At 43.6% G+C, this 26,047-nt stretch overlaps 1 protein-coding gene across 2 annotated transcripts in view; it reads right to left on the bottom strand.

Annotated features, from left to right (window-relative positions):
• The window catches only part of CLCN4 (chloride voltage-gated channel 4), a 223,027-nt gene that overhangs the window by 181,105 nt on the left and 15,875 nt on the right, over window positions 1-26,047 (bottom strand). Inside the window, exon 2 of one of the 2 annotated variants that reach the window (XM_069205155.1) lies at window positions 15,106-15,189. In XM_069205155.1, the coding sequence (XP_069061256.1) occupies window positions 15,106-15,184 (79 nt within the window). In that variant the 5' untranslated portion in view covers window positions 15,185-15,189. Of the gene's footprint in view, window positions 1-3,103; window positions 3,182-15,105; window positions 15,190-26,047 lie in introns of those variants that run through there. The other variant, XM_069205156.1, reaches the window with a different exon arrangement.

The following is a 26,047-nucleotide window of genomic DNA, read 5'->3' as shown; positions in this document are numbered from 1 at the left end:
CGCTGAAGAAGCTAAGACCCTACATGTTTGGGACTCTCTTCTGGGTTCGGACAGACCACAGGCCCCTCAGATGGCTCATGCAGATGAGGGGTGAGAGTCCTACATTGTTGAGGTCAACCATCTCCCTACAGGGAATGGACTATATGGTGGAACACCATCCTGGAACAAAACACACCAATGATGATGGTCTTTCCAGGTTTTTCCACTTTAGTGAAGAGAACTCCCAAGGGGTTGGGTAGCTCTCCCCAATTTCTTCTTCAAGTGTTAGACCTAGCATCTTTTGGGGTGATTTCCCCTTACATTTTGCTTTCTGACCTCCTCTTTTGACTGTTGCTGAACTTTGTTTTTGCTGGCTTTAGGACTTTTCTACCACTAACCAGTGCTAAAGTGCATGTGCTCTGTGTCTAAAACATGGTAACATTAGCCTCTCCATGATTGGAATATTTGATTTACTGGTAAGTCCCTAGTAAAGTGCACGTGTGCCCAGGGCCTGTAAATCAAATGGTACTAGTGGGCCTGCAGCACTGGTTGTGCCACCACCTACAGTAGCCTTTCAATCATGTCTCAGGCCTGCCACTGCAGAGCCTATGTGTGCCATTTCAAACCTCTCTTTTTATTACATGTAAGTCATCCTTAAGGTAGGCCCAAGGGGGTGTGGTGTATTTAAAAGGCTGGACGTGTACTTTTAAATTTAACATGTCCAGATAGTGAAAAACTCTTAAATGTGTTTTCCACTATTGCAAGGACTATCTCTCCCATAAGCTAACAATGGGTTTACCTTAAAACATTTTTCAAGTGTAATTTCCAATTGGGAAAAGACAGAAATATGGACTTTGGTGTCTCTGGACTCAGAATTCAAAAATACATCTTTTGGTAAAGTTGATTTTGAAATCACCGGTCTGAAAATGCCACTTTTAGAAAGTTGTCATTTTCTTACTTTAACAATTCGGTGCCTTAGCCTACCTCTGGATACACGTCTGGGTTAGGTAAAAGTTACACTAGTGCATTCTCTACAGACAGCCACACACAGGAAGGGCTGGGTGTGAAAGGGGATACATCTGCATTTATCTGCATACTGACAGTCTTCCTGGGCAAGGAGAGGGAGTGTTAGTTAACACTTACATCTGACTAGGTTGTGGCCTGCCCTCACACAAAAGGCTGATTACCCCCTCCTGGTAGTCTGGAGCCAGGGCTGGGTTGAAAGGGATCCTTGTGCATGCTAGGGAATTCCTTTGAAGCTACTCCTTCAACTATTTTAGGTATAAGTACTGGACCTCTGACTCCATATATTCAGAACACTTGTGGACTGACGGCATTCTACCAGGAAGAAGGACTGCAGTGCTTCCAGGAGAGACAGACACTTTGCTGTTTGCTTTGCTGTGTTGGCCTGCTGCCTGCTGCTTCTTGCCTGGGAATCAGAGGAGTGGACTTAACTCTCTATATCCTATAATATAAAGTTTCTTCAAGGCCATGATTGAGCTTGCCTCCTGTTTCCAAAGTCTCAGGGACATCAAAGACTTCACCTGCATCTTGCTGCCAGCACCTGGACTCCCCTGCTGAGAGTCCTGTTCTGCCAAGTGGTGCCAAGTCCAGTCCTGAGCCCTCGGTGCTGCAACACAAGAAACTGATGCATCAACACCGGCACGTCAACTGGAACTGATGCATCCCACTGCAGAACCGACACTTCGCTGCTGCCTGCACCGAAGCCGCAGACACTGCTCGCCGACTGAGTGACGCAATGACCTCAACTTTCAACACAGCCCCGGCTTGGCAGATGCAGCTGCGAGACATCGCAGCCAGCCCACATCGCTCCCAGACATCGACACATTCATGATGTTGCTCGATCAGGAAATGATGCATGGCCTGCAATAGTGAAATATTCCCTCCTTTGGACCAACACATTGCCCCAGAGCATCAACGCAACCAAGGTACTGTCAGTGGGCCTGCTTGACTCCTGTACCAGATCCACGCTCCATCACGGTCAGACTAAGCTCTTGGAGTTGCCCCGGTCCAGTGTGGCCAGATAACCCCGGTTGAAGCTACTGACTTCTAAGCACTTGATTTTGATATAATCTGTAAAAATTCATAACTTGACTTGTGTATTTTGGATTTTTGCCATTTTGGTCTTGTTTGACTTGGATAAATATTGACTATATGTCTAAACTGATGTGGAGTGCTGCTGTGGTGTTTTCACTGTGTTACTGTGTATGTGTGCACAAATACATTAAACATTGCCTCTTTGGTTTAGCCGGACTGCTATGTGCCAAGCTACCAGAGGGTGAGCACAGTAAACTTTTGGCATGCATCTTACTTGCCCTGACTATGATTGTGGTCCCTATTTGGACAGAGTGCAAACCTCTGCCAAATAGAGACCGAATTTCTAACACCTGCACAGAACTTGCATTTCTCTCATAGACCTGATTTAACTATTAACCAAACAGTTTCCCTGCAAGGATCTTTAACAAACATGTTATCCTCCATTTTTTCAAACATTTTAACAATTCATAGTAATCCTAAATTAGGCAGGTAGGTAATTTTCATGATCAAGTATCATTCAAATGTCCACAAAGGCCATGGCAGAGATAGCTGCAAGTTAATATTTACTAACATCATATTATAAAATACATACGCACATGCACAAAAAATGACCCCACTGCTCTGAGGTTCTGAAATTAATTTAACATGGGGAGGCCTGTAGGCAGCACCCATGACTGCATCAGGGCACCCCAAAACTTTGCAAATCAATTCTACATGCCAAGTCTCAGCTTAGAGTTGTAAAGTTGAATATTTCTTCAGGGCAAAGCACAGGGAGATGAATGTGGGTCTCCCCTCTCACAACTAACTAAAGGACAACCCCCAAGAGTCCCTGGGTATTAGAGGCCCCTTGAAATGAGGACACATTATAAAAGCACAAGGAAACTTCACTGGACAAAGGAAAACATTGAATGGCAATGTACCAGAATATCATCATAGATAAATATTGTGTCTGTTGGAAATTGGGTTGTTGTTTGACCGGAGTATGAGCCCTGGTCAAGCAGCAACAACTGGATTGGCAATTAATTGGTTGGCAAACAAGATGGGAGACATTGAAACCCTTCAATACCTTTGTTCTTTTCAAAGTACCCTTCTACAGGAGACCTGGTGACAGATGGCTCATCATTTGGAGGGCTGCACAAATCACCTTATCCCTGCAATCAAACAACATAAGCGTGGGTACAGCGTGGGTGGTCTTGCCACTTATGCATCTATCACCAAAGCAATTGAGTCCTGGGAGCAAGACAGTGATGTTGCGGGGCTTCAAGCTGGAGGACCTTCACTTAAAACTTCCAACGGCCTAACCAAGAAAATCACCTTGTAAACGTTTACATGTACCCAAATGCTAGAGTAAAACCATAGGTGTCTGACAAGCTGATTGACCTCACAATAGGCTTAAGATCGGACAGGACCAGTAATGATCTCTTTATATCAGGCGACTTCAATATGTGGCCAATGAGCGCAATACCTGAAAACGAGATCACAGAGGCGCAAGACAGCCACTGAATGATACCGCCTTAAGATACTCCTGGGTGGCACAAAGAAGATAAGAGAGGTGGGGTCTTACAAGGCAATCTTGAATACCTTGGACTTAGAGCTTTAAATGGTTGTATACTTCCGGACTAGGCACCTTGCCTCTCATACTTAACATAATCTAGGGCATCTTGAATTGACTACACTTTTGTCAGTCTCCCCCTGCTGAACACTGTCTCTTACTTTAGCTTTGGAGAAAAAATGAACAGTGACCGTCGACCACAACAGATTGCCCCTAATAATGATATGAATGAATATGATTGTGCAGCAGACCAAGGGACCAAAGGGCACACAATTAATCTAAAACACACTAAGTGCACCACAGACACCCTCTCAACCTTGGTCACAGAAGTCAAACAACTATTGGCATCCACTCATACACCTAAGGGGTCTTCCTCAGGTGTATGAGTGGATGCCAAGAGATGTTTGGCTTCTGTCTTGTTGGGGAAGGTTTACAGAAAAATTTGCAACTCAGCACACTAAGCCTGTGCTACCCAAAAAGAAATCTAAAACACAAGCTATGACGCTCCCCCAAGGATTGGGAATCAACCACTCTACAAGGAGGGCGAAAAGGAGGGCAAACTGGCCTTAAAAGGCAGCCAAGGGACCCAATGACATTATATAAGTTGAGGGAGACAAGAAGAACGCTAAAAGAGGAGAACAAGAATAATAAAAGGAAGCGATGGAACTCCTTCTGGTCACAATTACTGCATTACATCAGCTGAAACAACTCAGCAAACTTTTGGCAGACTGTAAATGGAGTGGGCAGAAATCTCCCAAATGTAGACTCCTCTAATACATTAGAGCCAACTTGGTACCAATTTTTTCTTGACCACTTCAATCCATTGGCCCCGTTGAATCAGTCTCATGTACAGGGAGATGGCTTGGAGGTTATTAAATTCTTGCCACTGCAGTCCTGGAGTAGTGATCACAAAACATCCTGGCGCTCTATCACTGCTAGTCAGGTCCAGAAACAAATTGCAAAGGGCTGCAGAGATGGGGCACCAGGCCCGGGCAGAATGTAAGGAACAGCCAACATTTTGCACTGCACAATTAACACCACTTTTTTCTACCATCCTGCAGGTGAACTTCATTCTTCCTTCATTCCATGGCTTGATTCTCATAGCAACAGGCCAGGGCAGAGACAAGGGAGCCACTGGGAATTATCACGTGATAGCTCTAATTGATAATGACGCCAAGTATTTTGCAGGGGTCTTACTAAAAGAGCTACAGCTTTGGGCTGAGGGTAGTAACAGCATTCCACCAAATCAAAACAGGTTCACTAAGCATACAGGGCCTCAGTTAACTTCATGGCTCTCTCCCTATTTTCAAACCAGGCAAAATCCAACAGCCACCCAGTCTACTTGGGTTTCATAGACTACAAGTCTTCGTTGGATAGGGCCGACCGGGGGAGGCTTTGGCAGAAGTTGGCCCTCCTTCATATTCCTTGTGGCCTACTAAGGGCCATGGAATCACTGCACAAAGATACATGGGTTAGAACAAAAATTGGAGATGGCTCTCATTTATCCAGGCCAATTAACACCAAACAAGGTCTTAACCAGGGCTGCGTCCTTGCACCAACCTCATTCAACCTGTTCTTATCAGATCACAATCAATTCCCAACAGCCAAAATTGGGGGGGGCTTTCAGCTCTTGAATTTGTTGTATGCAGATGATCTAGTCCTGGTTAGCAGAATCAAGGTCAGACTGCAGCACCTTCTTGACACAACCTCAGCCTTTTCAACTAGGAATGGCTTGACAATCAACAAGAAGAAAACTAAGATCCTAGTCATTCAAGGAATGACAGCACAAAAACCAACATGGTTTCTGGATTAAGGAAAGTTAGAGTCAACCAAAAGCTTTAAGTACCTCGGATTCTATTGCAATGAGAACGGGAGATATAGTGATCAAATAAATTAAATGGCAATGTATTGACCGTTAGCCTCAGGTCCCTTTACACAAAATTAAAAGGTCCTACAATTACGCCGATCCTCCAGGTGGACCAAGCAAAGACTCTTCCGACCTTAGCCTATGGAAGTGAGGCCTTAAAGGGCAGAATAGCGCAATACAGGACATCAGCCTTTCTGATGTGTTGCCATAAACTCAGATCTGCAAAAGGAGATTCGTTGGGCCACTATTTCTGGTCTGAACTGAAAACAAAGCAAAGCTCCCCGGCAAGGTCCTACCTGTTGTAGGCCTTAAGCACCCTTGGCCTAACAAGTGCTTGGGGCCTACCCGTAGCTATCAGGAGTTCAATAGGCTGGCAAAAGCAAGCACACAAATGCTCTCATTGTTAGAGGATAAGGCTTGTCTTTCTCAACGTGGACAGGGTTGGATGATGCTCCATTCCTATATGTGGCTGAAACCACAGAGCTACCTAAGCGAACTCTATAATGACTGGTCCAAGCTACAGTTTTTGAAATGCAGGATGGGGATAATACTGACCCCAATTTATTATACCATATGGAAAAGACGGGAGGCGCAGGGGAATTGGCGGCTATGTGACCAGGGTCAGGAAGACATTATCCATATAATATGCATGTGCCCCACCCTTATGGTGGACTGGCAGGAACTGCAACAAAGAAGGTAGACTGATCGGTGCAGGGAGGCAGTGTTGGCCTGCTTCGATCTTTCATTAGGCTAACTGTGCACTGGTGAAATTCCTTCAGTGGTTCATGAAAAAGGTGGAGGCCATGGGTCCAACAGATGAAGGGAAGGGGTGTGTTTAGTAAATTAAAAGCTTTGGATTCAGCCCTAACCCCTGCCATTGTTTTTATGTTTGCATTTAGGCTCTGTAAGCTGGGTAAAGTATTTAAATACCAAGCTTGTTGTAACCACCCTCCAGCATCCAATTGACCAGATTCTGCAGCCAGGGCTTTTTAACCCTTGTTTTCCACTACCGTTTATTACTTGAAACATCCACAGTACCTCCCCACAAATGTTTCATTAGGTGCACATAGGTCCATCTGTCAGCTAAGGTTTTTGGATGCTTGACTTTCGAACATGCATTTTTTTCAATAACAGTCTAAGAATTTTAACCATTTTGAATTCTGAAAGTTATAATTTTTTTCTACTCACACTGCACTTTTATCTGTTGCACCTGCACTCTGCACTCTCACGGTTTTATTGACGACATAAGCAAATACATATCACATTAGGGAGGGAGAGCACACCTATAAAATATGTCACATTCAAGTGGCATGTTTTAATTATACACACTCCCGCTGGTCGAGATAACTGGCATTAACAGGTCTGGGGCGACTCACCTCAACCTACAGGGTAGGAAGTGAGTCTCGCTTAAATCTGTCTAGACGGGTTTTGTTTTTAAAGGACAATGGTGATGGCACTGTGTCTGTTTTATGGATATTCTTTTAATATATTTTTATTGCATTTATTGTGAACTGTACTGCAATGGTTTTAATAATCAAGCAATACAGATGATGATTATTATTTTTTTTTTTATTTTTATTATTATTATTAATATTATTAGTCTGGGTAAGTGTCAGGCCAAACCCTTAATTCACCCTTGCTCACCCTCTGGTAGCTTAGCACAGAGTAGACAGGCTTAACTTAGAGGCAATGTGTAAAGTATTTGTGCAACACTTCAAACACTAAAAGAGTGAAAACACCGCACAAAATGTTTCCACACCGGGTTAGAAAAATAACTCTGATTTTAATACCTAAAACAGGAGCAAAACAGCAAAAATCCATTTAGTAGAATTTGAGTTATGAATTTTTAAAGCATAAACTGTAAACAAATGCTTGAAGGCAAGAAGTGCCAACCGGGGATATCTGGTTGCGCCGGACTGGGACAAAGTCAAAAGTTCAGGCCAACCATGGTACCAAGATACGAGGTGCAGCAGAGAAGCGAGTCTGGCTGTGTCAACTCCGTCCCATGCAGTACAGGTGATGCCTCTTACAACTGCAGAGATGCATCGATTCAGTTCCTGCAGCAGAGGATGCATAAATTCTGCTGGAGCAAACACCGTAGGCCCACTTTCAAAGGTCCAGGACTGGGGTGGCACCACTTGGCAGGGCAGACTCAAAGATGGCAGAATCTAAGTGCAGGAGCAGGGTGGTTGGAAGTCTTTTATGTCCCTAAGACTTCGGATCAGGAAGCCAACCAACTAGAAGAGTTTGAAAGGGCTGATTCCTACTTCTTTCTGTGGCCCCTCCTTGTAGGCAAAGATAAGGCATGGCAAGAGGATGACCCACCTATGCCTCATGGGCTCAGCTAGGTCCATATTTATGCCCTTCAAGGTCTTGTTGAATCTCTCCACAAGGCCATTAGTTTGGGGTGATAGGGTGTGAACTTGTATGTTACATCATATACATCCCACATGTACTTCATCTACGCAGACCTGAAATTAGTACCTTTCTCAGACACTACTTCCTTGGTGAACCAAACTAAACACAAGTAAAGCTCCCCATCAGAGCTCTAGCCAGCACAGGTGCAGTCACTAACCTCAGAGGGATGGCCTGTGGGTAGAGGGAGGCATGGTCCAACAAAGACCAGGACAAACCTGTTGCCTAAGGCTGTCTTGGGATCCAAAGGTCCAATGATGTCGATGTCCACCCTTTCAAATGGGATGTCAATGATTGTTAAAGGGAGCAGGAGAGAATTTTGCTTTTTCCCTGATTTCCCACTGGCCTTCATAACTTTTTGTCCACATAAGCTATCCACGCCAAATTTGTGTCCTTTTTTTCCAACATCCTAGGGATTCTAATGGTACACAGAGTTTCTGGGTTCCCCTGGAGGAGACCAAGAAATTAGCCAAAATACACCTAAAAATGTTTTTTTCAAACAAATGGGAAAAAAGGGCTGCCGAAGAATGCTTGTGGTTTTTTCCCTGAAAATGGCACCAACAAAGGGTTTGCGGTGCTAAAATCATCATCCTCCCAGCTTTCAGGAACAGGCAGAGTTGAATCAGAAAACCACATTTTTCAACACAATTTTGGCATTTTACTGGGACTTAATTTTTACTATTTTTGTTGCTTTCATCCTCCTTCAAGTTAGTGACAGGAATGGGTGTGAAACCAACACTGGATCCCAGAAAGCTAAGTATTTCTAAAAAGTAGACAAAATTCTGAATTCAGCAAGGGGTCATTTGTGTAGATACTATGAGGTTTTTCTACATAAAATAACAGCTGAAATAAAAAAATACTGAAATTGAGCTAAAAAAACAGCCATTTTTCTCCACGTTTTACTCTGTAACTATTTCCTACAATGTCAGATTTTTTAAAGCAATATACTGTTACGTGTGCTGGACTCTTCTGGGTGCAGGGATACATAGGGCTTGTAGGTTCATTAAGAACCCTAGGTACCCAGAGCCAATAAATGAGCTGCACCCTGCAGTTGGTTTTCATTCTATACTGGGTATACAGCAATTCATTTGCTGAAATATAAAGAGCGAAAAATAGGTATCAAGAAAACCTTTGTATTTACAAAATGGGCATAAGAAAAGGTATTGAGCAGCAGTGGTTATTTGCCCATCTCTGAATTCCGGGGTGCCCATACTAGCATGTGAATTACATGCCATTTCTCAAATAGACGTCTTGTTTACACACTGTCTTACATTTGGAAGGAACAATTGTAGAGAAAGACAAGTGCCAATAACACTTGTTGTGCTATTCTGTGTTCCCCCAAGTCTCCCGATAAAAATGGTACCTCAGTTGCGTGGGTAGGCCTAATGCTCGCGACAGGAAAGGCAACATGGGCACATCACATTTTTATATTGAAATCTGATGTGTTTTTTGCAAAGTGCCTAGCTGTAGATTTTGGCCTCTAGCTCAGCCAGCACCTAGGGAAACCTACCAAACCTGCACATTTTTGAAAACTAGACACCTAGGGGAATCCAGGATGGGCTGACTTGTGGGGGCTCAGATCAGGTTCTGTTACCCAGAATCCTTTGCAAACCTCAAAATGAAGCCATAAAAACACTTTTTCCTCACATTTCGGTGACAGAAAGTTCTGGAATCTGAGAGGAGCCACAAATTTCCTTCCACCCAGCGTTCCCCCAAGTCTCCTGATAAGAATGATACCTCACTTGTGGAGGTAGGCCTAGTGCCCACAACAGGAAATGCCCCAAAACACAACGTGGATACATCACATTTTCACAAAGAAAACAGTGCTGCTTTTTGCAAAGTGCCTAGCTGTGGATATTGGCCTCTAGCTCAGCCGACACCTAGGGAAACCTAGCAAACCTGCACAGTTTTGAAAACTAGACACCTAGGGGAATCCTGGATGGGGTGACTTGTGAGGCTCTGATCAGGTTCTGTTACCCAGAATCCTTTGCTTACCTCAATATTTGGAGAAAAAAAAACACATTTTCCTCACATTTCGGTGATATAAAAGTTCTGGAATCTGAGAGGAGCCACAAATTTCCTTCCACCCAGCATTCCCCGAAGTCTCCCGATAAAAATGGTACCTCACTTGTGTGGGTAGGCCTAGTGTCCGCGACAGGAATAGATCACACAATGGTCAATGTTGGTACTTACATGATGCAACTGTTGACCCTGGGGTGATCCATTCCTTACGCATGCACTAGGTATAGGCACTCAAGTGGGGTAGTGTTTTTATCAGGACAGGTGAGGAATCACTGGGTGGTAGGAATTTTGTGGATCACAGCATATTCCTGTAGTTTGTGTGACAGAAATGCAAGAAAAATAGAGTTTTTGTTCAACATTTCAGCTTTGCAGGGTATTCTGGATAAGAAAACTTTGGGGACTCCACCCAAGTCACACGTCTGTGGACTCCCCCGGATGTCTAGTTTCCAGAAATGTTTGGGTTTAGTATGTTTCCCTATATGGCCGCCGAACCCAGGACCAAAAACACAGGTGCCTGCCTTACAAAACCAGTTTGTTTTGTGATAGATAATTCTGATGTCTCCACAATACAATTTGGGCAGTGGAATTTGGGGCTGAACTGAATTGGGGAGCTCCCAAGAGAGCACCCTCTCTGTGCTTGCCCCCGCATTCACCTGCTCTCTGGGTTGGGCTAACCCAGTATTGCCCTGTTGCACAGACTGTGCTTGCAAAGGGACAACAGGACTGCCCTCATCACCTCCCTCACAATTTACTGGAAGGAGTTATCTCATGGGACTCCTCCAACTGAAAAATCACTCCCAGAGCCTGCGCCATTATCCTATCCCTCAGAACTGTCTCAGTATCTGCTATCTCAGTCTCTGATCCTATGTCAGAGCTGTCCTCTATAACCCGAGTGACGACGTCAGCAGCAGCCATCCATCAAGATGTCATCTCTGCTATTGGCTAAACTGTTGCTCTAAAACACTAGCCTACATAGACAGACACAAAATTACTGGTGTGTGTGTGTGATACATGCAACAGTAGAGGTCACCTTAGCTGCGCTTCTTCCCTCAATCAGCACGTTCTTTCAAGACACTCAAACACCTCGTCACATACCATTCGTCACAGTCTTTAGCACCTCCCGTGCCCAGTCCAACAATCATTATTGGTGCTCCCATACCCATGAACCCTCTTAGGATTCCCTCATTACCACCCAGCAAACGTGCTCTTCATCTCTCCATAGCCACCCCGCACATACATTTCATTTGTATTATAGCGCAGGTAGTGGCTGACTTTACTAATGTATTCAGCTATTTACATAAACTACAGATTTGCTCTTTGCAGTACTCATATAACCCTTCTGCGCTTCTTTATGGCACTAAACTGCCACTAGACAAAAGTCTGATTCCTTTTGTAGCAGAAACATAATCACAAGACTTACTTGACTTTTTTATTGCTGCCTAAAAGCTACAGTTGAAATGCGTCAGTTGAAGTATGTGCATTGCTTTGCAGACGCAAGCTGCAACTGCATGACAACTGGTGGCACATATATATATATATATATATATATACACATATATATAATATATATTATATAAATATATATATATATACATATATAAGATATATATATATAGATCACTTTTATATGTGGGTCTGGTTTTCCTGGGGGCCGATTGCAGCCCCCAGGGAAACCATGCATGCATTGACAAAAGTGATCTATATATATATATATATATATATATATATATATATATATATATATATGTATACCACCAGGGGGCACCAACCTTGACATAAAAAAATATGGCCCGGGGGGGCCGGCCCGTTTTCCGAGGGGGGCCGACCCCCCCCAAGTGAAATCTCTGGTGTCTAGTGGCGTTTACTGTCCCTCGATCACAGCTGTGCTGCGTTAGAGGGCCTGGAAACGCGTTCAGGAAGGCCTCGTATGAAAGGGGAGAGTCTCCCTTTTCATACGAGGCCTTCCCGAACGTGGGGAAGGCTGTTTGGGGCCGTTTTCCAAATCGGAGCAGAAAGCGGCCCTACGGCCGCTTCCTGTTCCAATGGGGAAAACAACAATGTGACGTCAGCACGCCTCACGGCGCGCTGACGTCACAAGGGGTGGGTGGGGGTCAGGGGGAGACACGGAAGAGCTTCTGTGTCTCCCACGGGTTAAAACAAATATATATTTATCGCCCGAGGATTTTCTAACCCCCTCCCTGGTGTCGGCCACTGGTCGTGACCCACACCAGGGAGGTAGTGCGGCCGACGCCCGCACTTAACGGGTTTAATTTGGGCCTTTGTTTTGAATAAACATCTGTTTCTATATCTGTTGGCTGGCCTTACTGCTTTTCAAACAAGTGTGTACGCTTTTTATTTTACTGTAGTCACTGTCAGTAGTGTAGTGCGACCTTAAAACGCTGATTTACAGTGCTCACCTTAATAATGAAGGATTTTAATTAATGAACCATAAATACAAATTCGAACAGCATTAACCTTTGGACACACATATTACCTCAATTGCAGACAATTCTCTTCTCTGTAAACTGGCAGCCAAAGGGTTTGTGCTGCAGGGGGTTGGGCCTACTTGTCCCAAGGATAAAATAAACATGAAAACTTGTTGCCCTTGACCCCAAATAATATGTGTTGGGCGATTGGAATTCCACATCCTTGGAGGGTAAGAGGGCATTCTAGCATTGGCCGTTTGAAGGTGTACACTATTTTGTTGACAGCTTGGCTGATACTGGCCTTGTCTTTCCAGCCAACCAGGAGGGTTGCCAGCAGACAACAGGCAGACTCTTGCCGGTCTTTCAGGTGTGGGGGTCCGGGCTCTTCCCATAGACCGGGAGAGGCATTAGAGCTAGCACCACTATTCTCTTTGGTTAAGACATTAGGGTGTAGGTAGTAAACGCTGGATCTTATGATTAGATCAGGTTGGTGGGACTGTTTACATTTTTTACTCCAATGGTCACAATTATCATCACTGCATTATGTTTCATCTGCCTAAGAATTACAGCTCATGCTTTTTATCATCGGATGGATTGCTTCAATAAATATTGAAAACTTACTCATCAGCTTTGTCTGCATCATCATGTGTGATACTTTGTGTAACCGAGAGAAAGGGGTATGATCTGTCCACGACAACTTCCCTGAGGAGTCAGAGTGTCATGTTTCTAGGCTGCCACAAATTACCTTTACTTTCTAGGTTTGGGTGAGGTGCTGCTAGCTAGCTGACAAAGTAAGGCTGAAAACTTACAGTCAGTGTTCAACTGACTCAGTCACCCACACTCAGTGGTGCTGCCACCCTAAACTAAGCAGTCTCACCCCAAAGGTAAGAATCCTGCGACAAGGCAAATGAGTGAGCAACAATTAATGGAGGAGTGCAATACACAAGTGTTTGTCTCTTTAGGTTTGTGGCCGTGCCAAGTACTATGCACTTTTATACCTGTAGGTTGGGTATGTATCAGTACTCCCTTACCTCAGAAAATGCATTTAAAGGAATTCTGCCATGTGCTAGATGAACAAAGAAAGAACATAAATGTCACATTCAGAAAATGTACCTACTGATTACCACAAAGTTTACAAAAGGAAAAACATGATAACATTACAAAATGCCTCTGTAACGAGCATTATAGTTATGATTTTACTTGAAATCATGAAGGAAATTTTAAAATTAAACAAGATTAGATTTTCTCAACGTTTACTACTGAAAGCGTCCACATACAAACAACAGTACATTTCCAAAAACATGAGGGTAATGTTCCTATTGCCTTAAAGCTGTATCTCTGCTGAAAAGACTGGGCTTAAGGAATAGTTTTAGGTTTTCAAGAGATGTAAGAAAACATGCAAAAGTATAAGCATTATAGTCAAGGGTCTTGTGTTGTCACTTCCTGTGGCTTCTCCTATTATATTTGTGAAATAACGTCAGTGCTCAACTATGTTTTGAAGTTAAGACTTCAGACTACTTTTGGATCCAAGAATCATTTTCTATTAGTTTCTAAACCAAATAAATGTTGATTTGTGTGCTTGCTTATATCTACAAGATTATAAGGGTTCATACACTGTACAAATTACTAACTGAACTGTTACAAACTTAGAAGCTTATTTGAAAAGAATATTGTATTTCTGCAAACATTTAATATGCAACTATGTTTAACTGACAATATTCTCCTCAGATGAGGGAGGCACCGGTCATCGAACAATTCTTTCTATCTTTACACTGTATTGTTCTACTGCTTCTGAAGCTCTTCGAAGAGAAAGAGATTGAAATAGTTTACTTATTTCTTTTTCATTGGCAGTAAGTTGTTAATGTGGTTTGCATACAGTAATTCATAACCTAGATAACCATACTTAGTTTTCTATAGTTAAATCAGTGTCTTTTTATATTGCACCTATTCTGTTTTGGTTCTTCATACGTGGCAGCATGCTATTCCACTGTCTGATGTTTTCAGTACTGCATTGTCAGAATTAATAGCAAAGAATTATGGGTAGCAAACTGATTCTAGGCAGAAATCAGTACTGTGACAGGCAGTCATGTTTGCATTTAACAACTGTGATGCCTGACAGAAATGGGTGTACTGTTCTTTAAAACAGCTAGCTCAACTACTCTCTACTAATGCTGCAATATCCACCTACCATTGTGAGGTAAACTGATGGGTCTTCATCTCATTAGAGGATTAAGGGCACTGGTCAAGGCAATATTCTGCTAAAGTCTGAATAGGTATATCTTTTTTCTTGCGCATAAGCTGAAATCCTAGTTGAGTTCTACAATACACATCCTGCACACATCCTGCACTCTGCCTCTGAGTTGGAAGTTGGTGTGCCCAACTACAAAACTCTTTTTGAGCTCACTGTACTGGCGCCGCTGTAAAGCCAGACCATTGTTCAAATATGGTTACCTAGTCAATAAGGCCAATCTTCTGTAACCAACATAATATGCTCAGACCTGGCCTCTTCACTTTTGGAAACAGAAGACTATGGGTTAGAGTCAAATAGGAAGGTAGTCAAAGGTCTGTGTATGAGTCTTCTACTCATTCAGAAGCACTATACAATTACTGGATACACTCAGTGTTCCTCTACCCTGTTCCTGACTGACACATAAATCATGAAACGCGTCTCATCATATAAAGAAATCACAGAAAAAAGCCAGAAGTTGCCTGCAGGTTGGTATGTTGCTGTATATATTGACATCTGACGAGTTGAAGATTTGCACCTGGGCCATTCCCATTTTTACCTGCTCTCAATGAATCGAAAACAGCTTCTGAATCACTTGCCGAAACCTCCCCAGTCACTCGCTCCGACTTCACCTCCATGATTTCTGAAAGAAAGAGTGCATCCTGAAGGTACTGGCAGAAAAAATGGGGCTATGAAACAATGTTTGAATGGTAACATATAATGAATGATATACATAAAACTCAGTTGCAACCCTCTCGTGTAGACATCTTACAAAGCAACACACTTAAGGTATGAAAGTTCACAAGGAATGCTAAAGAATAAACAATACAGAAATAACTGGTGTATCAGAGGGTAAGGAATGTAAATCTCACCCACACACATTTTTCAAATGGCAGAACCATTCTATATTAAGCCCTAATGCAGGGCTGGAACACAGACAGTTCACTCTGTCTGTGCTTAAACACTTCTCAAGTTTCTTAATGAAGCTCAAAAGAAGTGTACGTGACCCATTATTAAAACAATAACCTGATAAAGCCTTTAGAGAATCTAATTAGCAAGTATTTCAAAAAGTTATAAAAAAAACAAAAAATAGTATATGAGTGGGCCTAAATTACAAAGTGCAGCCCAATATTTACTAACTCTATAGCCAGAACCAAAAATAATGAAAACTACGACATAAGTAGCAAGCATTGGCATTGCCAATAAGTCTCGCCTTTGGAATCTTGTAAGTATTCAGCCATGCTGCACATTATGCTGGGTGCAACAACATTTACGTTCACCCCAAACCCCTGGCCGTGCTCCACTGCATGGGTTTAACTTCCTCAATAGCAAAAAAAAATAAACATGAAGCGTGGCATCCGTGAAGCGCGGGCGCCATGTGGAGAAAAAAACAAGTTATGAGAGTCCCACGTTGCACAGAGACCCACCAGAACAGATTGCAGCAGCTTGTATCATTATGGAAATGCAAGAAGCAGTGTGTGCATAATTCTTGAAGCCCTTGTGTGTTTTGTTATTCAAAGATAGTTGGGGTGGTACACTTACAAGCAACATGCTTTCTTTTTTTAACGCAATCCTTTAAATGGTTCTCGACTTTTGGTTACTTGTTTTGCTGCATAACAATGTGTGTGAACATGGAACCTTAATACAACCATACTGAGGTGTTCTTAATCTGCATACAAAAAAACGCAGCAGAAGCGCCAAGATGAGGGAGTCAGGCTAAAAACAGACAGGGAAAGTTTCTCATGCTGAGCAGGAGCTTGTGGCGAGTGGGCCGGATGTGACAAGCCATTTATGCTTTCATTTAACCAAGACTGTACTCATAGTTTTGGTTTCGGTCTGAAATAAAGATAATTCATCCATATGCCGATAGAGGCTGAATAGAAATATTGTATTGTCTTGTTAATAATGATTCTCGGTGTCGCCTCAACATCCTGTGATCGTGGGCAATTCACTTAATCATCCAGTGCCTTCAAAAGATGAATGTCTCCTTGTGTACTGTAACTGGTGCTCAGGTAAAGCGGTTCATTACTTTCAGGTCCAGTTTGCACTATATAAAAAAAAATGCATAACAAACTCCTCTGAAGGAGGAGACTGGGGCAGAGGGGAAAACAGAAACATTCACATGGAATGTTGGAACATAAAACAAGGACGGGTGCAGACACGAGCAGGAAATGCAGCAATGGGTAGGAGGTGGTTGGGGGACTGCACCGCGAACCGAAGCAAAAGCAACACAGAAGTGGTAGGTGACAGAGGAAATAAGAAACACGGGAAGCATTTGACTGAAAAGACAAGTTCCATGAGCAAAACAATTAAAATCTATTAAAAAAAATACTAAGTCACAGCACGATTAAATTAAACAAACAGAATGACAGGCGAAAGAATGTGGTGGGCACGGGCACCATACTTAAAGATAAAGCACGGCATGCCTCACTGCAACAATTACAGAAGCAAGAGTTCACCCCAACACCAGATGAAGAATGCAAGCAGAAGGAAACTGTAGTTGTGCAGTGCTCCTCTGCAGAAAACAGAAGTGACGTGTCGCTGCATGAACCACTTAGGAGGCAGCAAAGAAGAGCGACACTGGACTAAACCAATGGTAAGCAGCAGGCGGGAACAAAGTCCTTTATTCAATACAACAGGTCTTCCAGACAGCGCATGCAAACTGCCTAGGATCGACCTTAAAAGGAGTAAGTCTAAAGTATGAAAAAACGATATGCAGCTACACTCCAGGCTAACATAAACAGTCTAAAGTTATGTAATTTTTAGGCACAGACATGTACATATTAAACCATGTGACAGCTGTCACCACCATTAAGATTGTTGACAAATAGCTGACACACTGCTTTCCCAGAGATGAGCCTCTTCTTATTGTCTTCCAATTGCATCATTTTCTCACCAACTCTGTTTCATGGTAATCACATTGTTTTGGAAACTGTGAACATGGCTGCTATTGATATTGCTCTGCCTGGTGATATGCGACATTGTTGGTTTCCTTAACCGCAGACTCAATTCCTGACACATGTGATGAATATTTATTTTCAGTACTGTTCATAACACTTTATGGTCTGCCTGAGAAAAATCTAATATATGCCCTGAAAGCTGTTCCCCAGGATGAATGTCTTTTAGTGGAGATGGGCGCAAGAAAGAGCCATTAGTTAGTAGATCAAACGTTTTGAGTTATATATGTTAAATCCTACCTACTGTCTTTGCCAGTTTCTTTGAAATAAGGAGGAAAAACTGTCTAAATCGGGAAAATGCCTATCAATACCTCACCTAAGGAATGGACAAAGCTACCTGTGATGGACAGATTTTGGTCATGCTGGCGGGGTGAGGCATGGGCAGTGGAGCATGGGATACTGTAACCCAATTTTTCAATCTTTGCCTCAATTGTGGTTAGCGGTATATGGAGGCAAGTTACTTTGCTTTGAGAGGGAGAGTGATAATGCGTGTCCTGCCTTAATGGACAGGTACAGTGAGAAGGAAAGCCAGACCAGTTTGAAGTGAACATGCTTGAAAAAACGTGTGTTAAGTGTTCAATTCTGTGCATGGCGTTGTGCTAGTGAAAACCAATGTCAGCATAAGAACAGCAACAGACTGTGAGTCAAAAGGACTTTCATGTAAAATTGAGGGTAAGTTACAATTACAGCTGAGCACCATAAAAGATTTTAAAACGTCATAACATATATGAAAGCTTCTAAACGCCATCCTGAATTAGATTGTTTTAATCATGTGGGGCTTCCATGCTAAAAGATATGGTCAATGTCAAATAAGCTCAATGTGAAACACAAAGGCGTTAGATATGAGGTAAACAAGAAGTCCAAATAAAATGCCAGAGAGCTATGTTGCCCAAATTCTTTGGAGCAGCGAGGACTTCATCTTGCCATGAAAATATTGTTTGGGGTCAAAAACAACAAGTCTGCATGTTTATCTTTGCCCACAGGATAAGTAGGCTCACCTACTTTAAAGTATAGTTGCCAGAAAGAGGACCGTCTAGGGCTAAGGCAAATTATGCCTACATTTGTGTAATTTGTTCCAAATTTTACATATTGTTTATTAACATAACTCATTTATAGTAAGGGTGAGCAATCTAAGAAAAACAGTGGTTTGTACGCTCAGCTTGCCTTAATGACAGTGGTTGCAGTATGTGAACACGTTTGCAAAATTTACAATTTGTGGCTATTTTGTGCTCCTAGAAAGAATACACCTTCGTTACATGCAAACACGGGCAAAATAGGTGACTTTATTTTGAAAGCAAAGATAGTACCCACAAGTATTTGTAATTAGAAAAAACAGACAAAGGTGTTTAGGCTGTTTTGCTAAACTATCGAGCAATTTGCTTGCTTTCAAAATAAAATGTACCCAAAAATATGTGGAATTTGAAAACAAGGCAGAATGTCACAAGCAGCATTGATAAACTGTAGTGCGTTTTTGTGTGCCCATACTTAAAACATGAAAATGGAGAATCAGTGGAAAATCCAATGTGGCAGCGTAAAACATTAAAGACCCATAAAGTAAAACACATAATTGAAATTGCAGGTCTGTAACCTTGCATTAGTGCAGATGTAAGACTTTTTAGGAATTAGTAAATATATGTACATAAATTTGCTAATGCTAGAATCTATCCAGCAAGTGCAAATCCACGTGTTCAAACTTTATTTTATTTCCCTGGGGAAACTATTGTTGCGTGTCTAAATACTCCCCTTCCTCTCTGGAAAAAGTTTTACTCCTGCCCTTGTCAAAAGTACTTTTTAGACCTTTTCCACGGTAAGGAGGTGTTGGAGAGACAGTGGTGAATACTCGTCTAAAAGATATTAGTTAGCGGTGTGTATTATCTCATATAAACTTCCCACTTATTCCGACCCCTATGAGGGGATTTGCTCCCATAAAAATGTACATGCAAGTAAATCCCTTTATAAGTGAAAAACAGCTTGTGTGGCATGTCAGGAAAGTGTATGATCAGAAGCTTGATAGAACTACTTCATATGTGCCTTCACATAATCAGAGCAGCTAGTGTCATAGGCCTGATACAACGAGAATGTCGTCATAGCTTTTCACCTCATTACATGGCACTACATGGGGACGCATGGATTGTTTTCAGTACAAGTAGCTTTCAGAAGCATCTATCCACTTGGGCAAGCAGAAATTGCCCCGAATTGGATATAGTTCCACACCCCAGCTTTGCCTATTCACTTACTTTCATGTTATACCAAAACTTTCCCCCTTTGAATTACCATGTAGATTTAAATTTCTAATCTTTTAAACTATAGAGGAGGAAGTGCATTGAAGCAGTTTGAAACAAAAAGACTGAAAAAATAGATTTAAACAACAGTCTTGTGCAGCCAAATACTTTCACGCTAGCTCCACCCTACATTCATCAATCAAGCACCTATTTGTACCACAAGCCTTAGGTCTACGTGAAGATGTTCTGCTGTTAGGCAACATGTATGTATCCTTATCACCTTGAACCAGGAAACATAACCTTCTCAAGGAGGTTACAGCACACAGATTATATTTTGCTCATACTAACTCAATGCCCAGAGTAATGCGAAATCTAAGGTACACTTCATAAATTCTGGTGTGCATTTACTTCTATCGTCAGATCTAACTTCTGCATAAAATGCAGTTTATAAAATGTCAACATATGCCTATGTCCTGTGATACTGGAGGTCGGTCGAACCTCCTGCCTTTCATGCAAACCTCCTTTAACAATGAAGGCACCAGACAGTATCAAAGAACTGCTTTCCCCTGTAACATCTTCTGGTAAAGCATGATCATGTATTAACTTACTTAATTAGCACTAATTTATTTGGACCTGTAATGCTAAAGATGTGTTCGTCTTCTTGTCTTAGTTGTCAGTGATATATATCTATTTTCGGTGGTACCACCTTCATGTATTTTGTCTGTAGATTTTAAAAATGTTTGCCTTTTTGAACAAAATGCACCACTCTAATTTAGGTTTTGAAACCCACTGCCAATATTACTCCTATATGCTTGTTAAAATGGACTCTGCGAGTTCCCTTTGGGTTTAATCGAACTGCTTTACTTGCAATGAGAATAGTCTGTGATCCATCTTCTCTGATTATCTTTCAACATATACAAAATAAATATCACCATACCCACATTTCAAATGCTAATTGCAAAGTGTTACTCCATGCTGATCTACAAAGCCATAAACCTATGTGTTCTCAATGAGCCACTTCTCCTAGGGTAATCATTGGGAATTCTGCTGAAGCAGCTATGTAAAAGGAAGAATCATTATGCACAAATTCAAAAGCTGACGCGAACTTATCAATTTGGGAAAAATATGTGTGCTTCTAAAAACAAAAAATATACAGTTACTTAAATGGGCATAATGTTTGCAGTATATCCTCTCACCAATGAGTGGTCTCAATCATGACCTAAGCTTTGGTAGTACCCAATTACTCTTAGCAGTCAATTTATGTATTTTCACCTAAAATGGCTGGTTTAAATCACCGGCCAGGGTAAACGGTTCCAGACCTCTAGCAATTCCAGTTTCAGCATATGCAACATTTATCCAAGAGATGGCCGGCATCATTGCAGAATATGTACACTGGTTCATTACAACTTACGTTACAGGATATGAAGGATATCTATATTTTGAAGTGTACAGCAATTTAGCCAATACGTACTGCATGAAATTCCCTTCCATAGAGAAGCTATCAACTCCACAACTACAAAGTACCAAAATAAAAAAAAAAGCAATCAATATTTCTTCCTACTGTTTTCCTGGTTTCACCTGCATACCCGGAGATCTGGAAGAAAAATTATAATCTAATGATCATGTACTCCAGCAACATCGCAAAGAGAAAATTGGTATCTGAAATAAAATTACGTAAATCTGAGAAGTTGCTTAAAATATGTGCTGAGCATTGCTTAGGTATTGTTTTACAGCAACTTATTGTTTAAGATATGATCAATGAGAAACTATTCTAGTCTTAAAAATAGGCTTTTCCGGAGTGGCATTGGAGTCGAGCATGGCGCTTGCTCCTCAGTAGAGCTCCACCGCAGCACATCAGCTGTGCTGGGTAGGGATTGACCAATGAAGACGCCCGAAAGGCTGGACATGCCCTAGCCCCAGGGCCTGTTCTAAGGGGCACAGAGGTGCTGTTGCTTGCCCAGGGGCTTTTGTATACTCCTGGGTGGCCCCTCGACTAGTAACTTGTCCAGGTGACCAGTCCCGGAGCCGGGTTGCTCTGCGACCTGTGATCAGGCCGCATCTGCGGCCAAGAGGAGTTGTGCAGCTGGAGCCGCAAACACCAGTAAGAGCTGGCTTGGGAGCTCTCTCCCATCGACTGTGCATTTCTACATCTGCAATTGGCCCCAGGCTCATCTTGTGACCCCTTGTTGCTCTGCCCTAGACCTGAGATGAGACTTTGTTGTTGAAGGGGGGATGCCGTGACAGGCCAACGTGGCGGCCCTGTTGACTTGGAGGCACCTTGAACCCTCACACCTTTCTTCATTTGTGCTATTTGGGGGCATTTCTGTCTGGCGGCTTGCAGGGTAGCCAACACACCTTTGCCTCATTGCTGGCCATTTGTGACTGGGACTAGGCCTATTCTCTCCTGCCGTCTAAGGCTCTTGCTCGCCTGCTGGGGCAGACTGCGAGGGGTGCGTCCAGAGCCCGAGGGTCCCTTTGCGGGGGTCGCAACATCCACGGGCTACGCGAGGACAGCCTACATTTGGTGGTGTGATCGGGTCACATGGTGCCTGGCCATAGCGGAAGGGGCCCACTGGAGGAGTGTATAGATGGGCTGCTCCCTTAAGACTTGCCAACAAAAGAATATTGTTGATATTTCTGCATGGAAGGATATGTGAATGCTTTCCTTGGGCCTGATGTGGAGCAGCTCTCGTGGACAGAGACACTTTTTGTAACCCTGTGGTCATTGCTTCATCAGGTACAACAAGGGCAGGCATTTGACCGTACATGACCTACAACTGGCCAGAGTGGTTCCCTTGAGTGTCCGGCTGTATGCGGCCACTCCTGCCTGAGCTCCCCCAACCCCCGGTTGTCTGTCTGAGTCTGCCCTCTTTGGTGGACCCTTCTGGGCTCGACATGGCACCAGACAAACTTCTAGTTCTGCATCACAACAAAAAATTGCCAAATTCACTAAATAGGTGACCACAGCAGATGATGTCAGTGCAGTGGGAGGCACCATCCCCCAGTGAAGGGCCTCAACGCCTCATTCATCCTGCAGGTGATCCAAGATCTTAAGGACAGAATGGAGGGCAAAATGGGAGAGATAAAAGTGGATCTGTCCCTAATCCGACAGGATCTATGGAATACTGAACACAGGGTCACGGAGGTGGAGAGTGGGGTCTCCGAGACCAAAGATGCGGTCAGATCACACAAAACCCACCTCAATACCTTGCAGTGCCTGGTGGGACAATTGGAAACATGAGTGGAAGATTCTGAAGGCAGATCGAGGTGCAACATTCTGCGCATCATGGGTATCCCTGAGGGACAAAGGGGGTTGTGTACACCTCCTTCATCTGTGCTTGGTTAAAGAGCTTGGTACCCGTGACGGAGGTTTCATCTTGCTTCATAGTTGAGCGGGTACACTGGGCACTGATTGTGAAGCCACCAGTGGGGGCTCCGCCTCGCCCTTTCAATCCCCGGGTACTCAATTATGCAGACATAGATGCCATCCTCCGTACAGCCCATAAAGCAGGTCCATTGACATTTCAGACCTCCCCTGTGATGACCTTCCCGGACTACATCCTTAAAGTCCAACAACAACGTAATTCCTTCCAAGATTCCAAGAGGCAAAGCAACAACTTGGAACCATGGACATCAAATACATGCTCCTCTTTCTGGCTCACCTGAAGGTCATATTTCAGAATAAAACCTATTTCTTCGATTCGCCTGAGGCAGCACGTGATTGGATTGAGGAGTGCCCAACTCTGCACGCGGGAGGGCCTCTTTGCAAGGGGGTGGAGGGGTTAATTAGAGGGGTGGGCTGGGGGCCTCCAGTTGGGAATCATATTGCTTTGCAGAGGAAGCCACGTCGTCAGGATCATAGAGCTCGCTCCCGAAGGGCACAGAGCTCCCCTACGCAAGGGGAGGTTTTGACTGCAGAGGTAAAGGTGCCCCCAGAGATGACTTCTACTGAACTTCCGCCGAGCATACCAGACCCTCTGTACTGTCTCAGATTTCCAAAAGGACAGGTGCCTGTGCTGCTGTGGAGAGGGAGCGATGTGCTTTTGCACCGTTCTCCACACTAAGCCTCCCATCACCCTTTTTCTTTAGTGGGTTTGGGATCATTTTGTAGGGAGGTTTTCCTTTGGGGTAGTTGGGGAGAGGGTTTGTATTGCAGGGGAGATTCACTTCTTAGGCTAGCCCAGATGGCAACTGTCCCTAGTCCCATCACAAGTGGTACTTCAAGTTCGCAAATTATGGGGAGGGAGCTGAGGATCGGAGTTGCTGGCAGAGGTTTTTTTTGGCTTATCCCTCTGACGGCTCATCAAATACTTGCTCAGCGACAGTTACATGAAGCATCGTACTAAATGCCTAATTGAGATTCAGCGACCTCTTTCCCCAGACTGACTATCCTCTCCTGGAATGTCAACAGCATGCTCGCAAAATCAAATGCGGGGCAGTACTCGGGGAGGCTCATAGGTCCAATGTGGACATCCTTATGTAACAAGAAACACATCTCATGGGCAACAATTGCTCTTTCCTGGCCCATAGACCACTCAAGTTCTCACTGTGGCTCAAGGGGTACAGCCATTTTGATCCAACAGCATGTCCCCTTGGTGGTGTCCAGGGTGTGGCATGACACCCTAAGCCAATATGTGGCAGTCATGGGCATCCTATGGGGCTCTTGCTCTCCTAGATCTGCATTTATGTCCCTCCACCCCTTACCTGAGAGGTCTTGAGGAAGCTAGGTGACCTCCTTTGGGAGATGCCCAATGCACCGTGAGTTCTGGGAGGTGACCTCAATGGGGTGACTGATCTTAGTCTAGTTCCTTCACTTCTGTAACTGTCGGCCGCAGTCCAATGCTTTTATACACAATATGTCTCTGGTTGATCTGTGGCATGCACACTACACAACTGCTCGAGGATATGCCTTCTACTCCGGGGCCCATGGATCTTTTTCCCGCCTGGACCATTTTCTTATGCCCCAACGTGACTGCCACTTGTATTAAATGTCTGTATCCTGCTGAGAGGACAGCAGCTGAACCGTTGGTACCTCCAGTGCAAGGAGTTTCAGGAGACCTACCAAAGGCATATGCCTACAATTCCTGCATTGGAACCAGGAGTCAGTGTCATCCTCAGGAGTTCTCTGGGAGGCCCTCAAGGTCACCCTTTGAGGTGACATTATAAGCTTTTGCAAGGGACAGAGGGCACGCACTCAGCAGAAGGTGGAATACCTCGAGGCGTGAGTGCTGGACCTCGAGCAAAGATATGTTGCTACAATGGAAGAGGCCCTCCTACGTGACTCATTTCATACAAAAACTCTGCTTAGACCAGACCTCACATGGGAGGGTCGTGAGGCATGGCTAGCCACCTGCAGCGGTATTTACCAATGGGGCAATAAAAGCAGAAAGACACTGCATTGGCTCTGCACTCCACGAGTTACTAGTGCTCCCATTGTGTTCCTGGAGACTCCGGGCCCCGAATAATGGGTGGGCAGGCCACAATAAAACAAGTTCACAGCCTACTATGAGGACCCTTACAGCTCTATCCCTGCGGGCCTCGGGCAGACCTCCACCAATTCTTGGCGGATGTACCAGTCCACACCTCTCAGACGGATCCCAACTCCTTAGAGGCAGAGATCACCTGCGAAGAGCTGTGAGCAGCCAATGCGCAACTCCATGCTAGTAAAACGCTGGTACCAAAGGGGTATCCTGCAGAGTTCTGGAGCCTGCTCTGGCCCTAGGTGGGCCTCTTATTGTTAAAAACTTTTAATGAGGCCTTAACGAAAGGTGTGTTGATTGAATGTGAATTTACCTTGAAAAAACAAAAGACAAGAGGCATTTGACAAAACAGGAACAATTGGTTTAATTAAACACTATGTCCAGGAGAACAGTTACAGAAATTAGGTCTGAGGACTATCTTAAAGTACAATTGTCATGAGCAGTGTTTTATACATTTCTATGGGTACCATAAAACAATATTGGCTTTGCTTTTTACGCAAAGAATGTAGGCCATTATCTTGGAGATGTAAATAAGGTCTATGATAACAAATGTAGATGGTCCTCGACCTTGCGTGGACACAATGAGGGCCAGTGGGTAATGTGTACAGATGTCTGGCATGAGGGGCGCATGTTTGCGGCGTGTTACTGTGCGTCCTGTGTTCTGATTGAGCGTTCCTAACTGCATGTGGCATCTGACTTTATGGTGTTTTGGGAATGTGCTCACCCCTCTGGCCATATGTGCTTTATTGGGACCAATCTCCTGGGACCACTGTGGTTTCTCTGTGCTTATCTGTTTGTTTGATTTGAATTTCCTGTTTGCGCGCCTGTCTGCCGGCTACGTA

The sequence above is a fragment of the Pleurodeles waltl genome, chromosome 8 (genome assembly GCF_031143425.1).
Source record: "Pleurodeles waltl isolate 20211129_DDA chromosome 8, aPleWal1.hap1.20221129, whole genome shotgun sequence".
NCBI lineage: Eukaryota > Metazoa > Chordata > Amphibia > Caudata > Salamandridae > Pleurodeles > Pleurodeles waltl.
The sequence above is the reverse complement of the archived record's forward strand: the minus strand, read 5'-3'. Positions and strand labels throughout refer to the sequence as shown.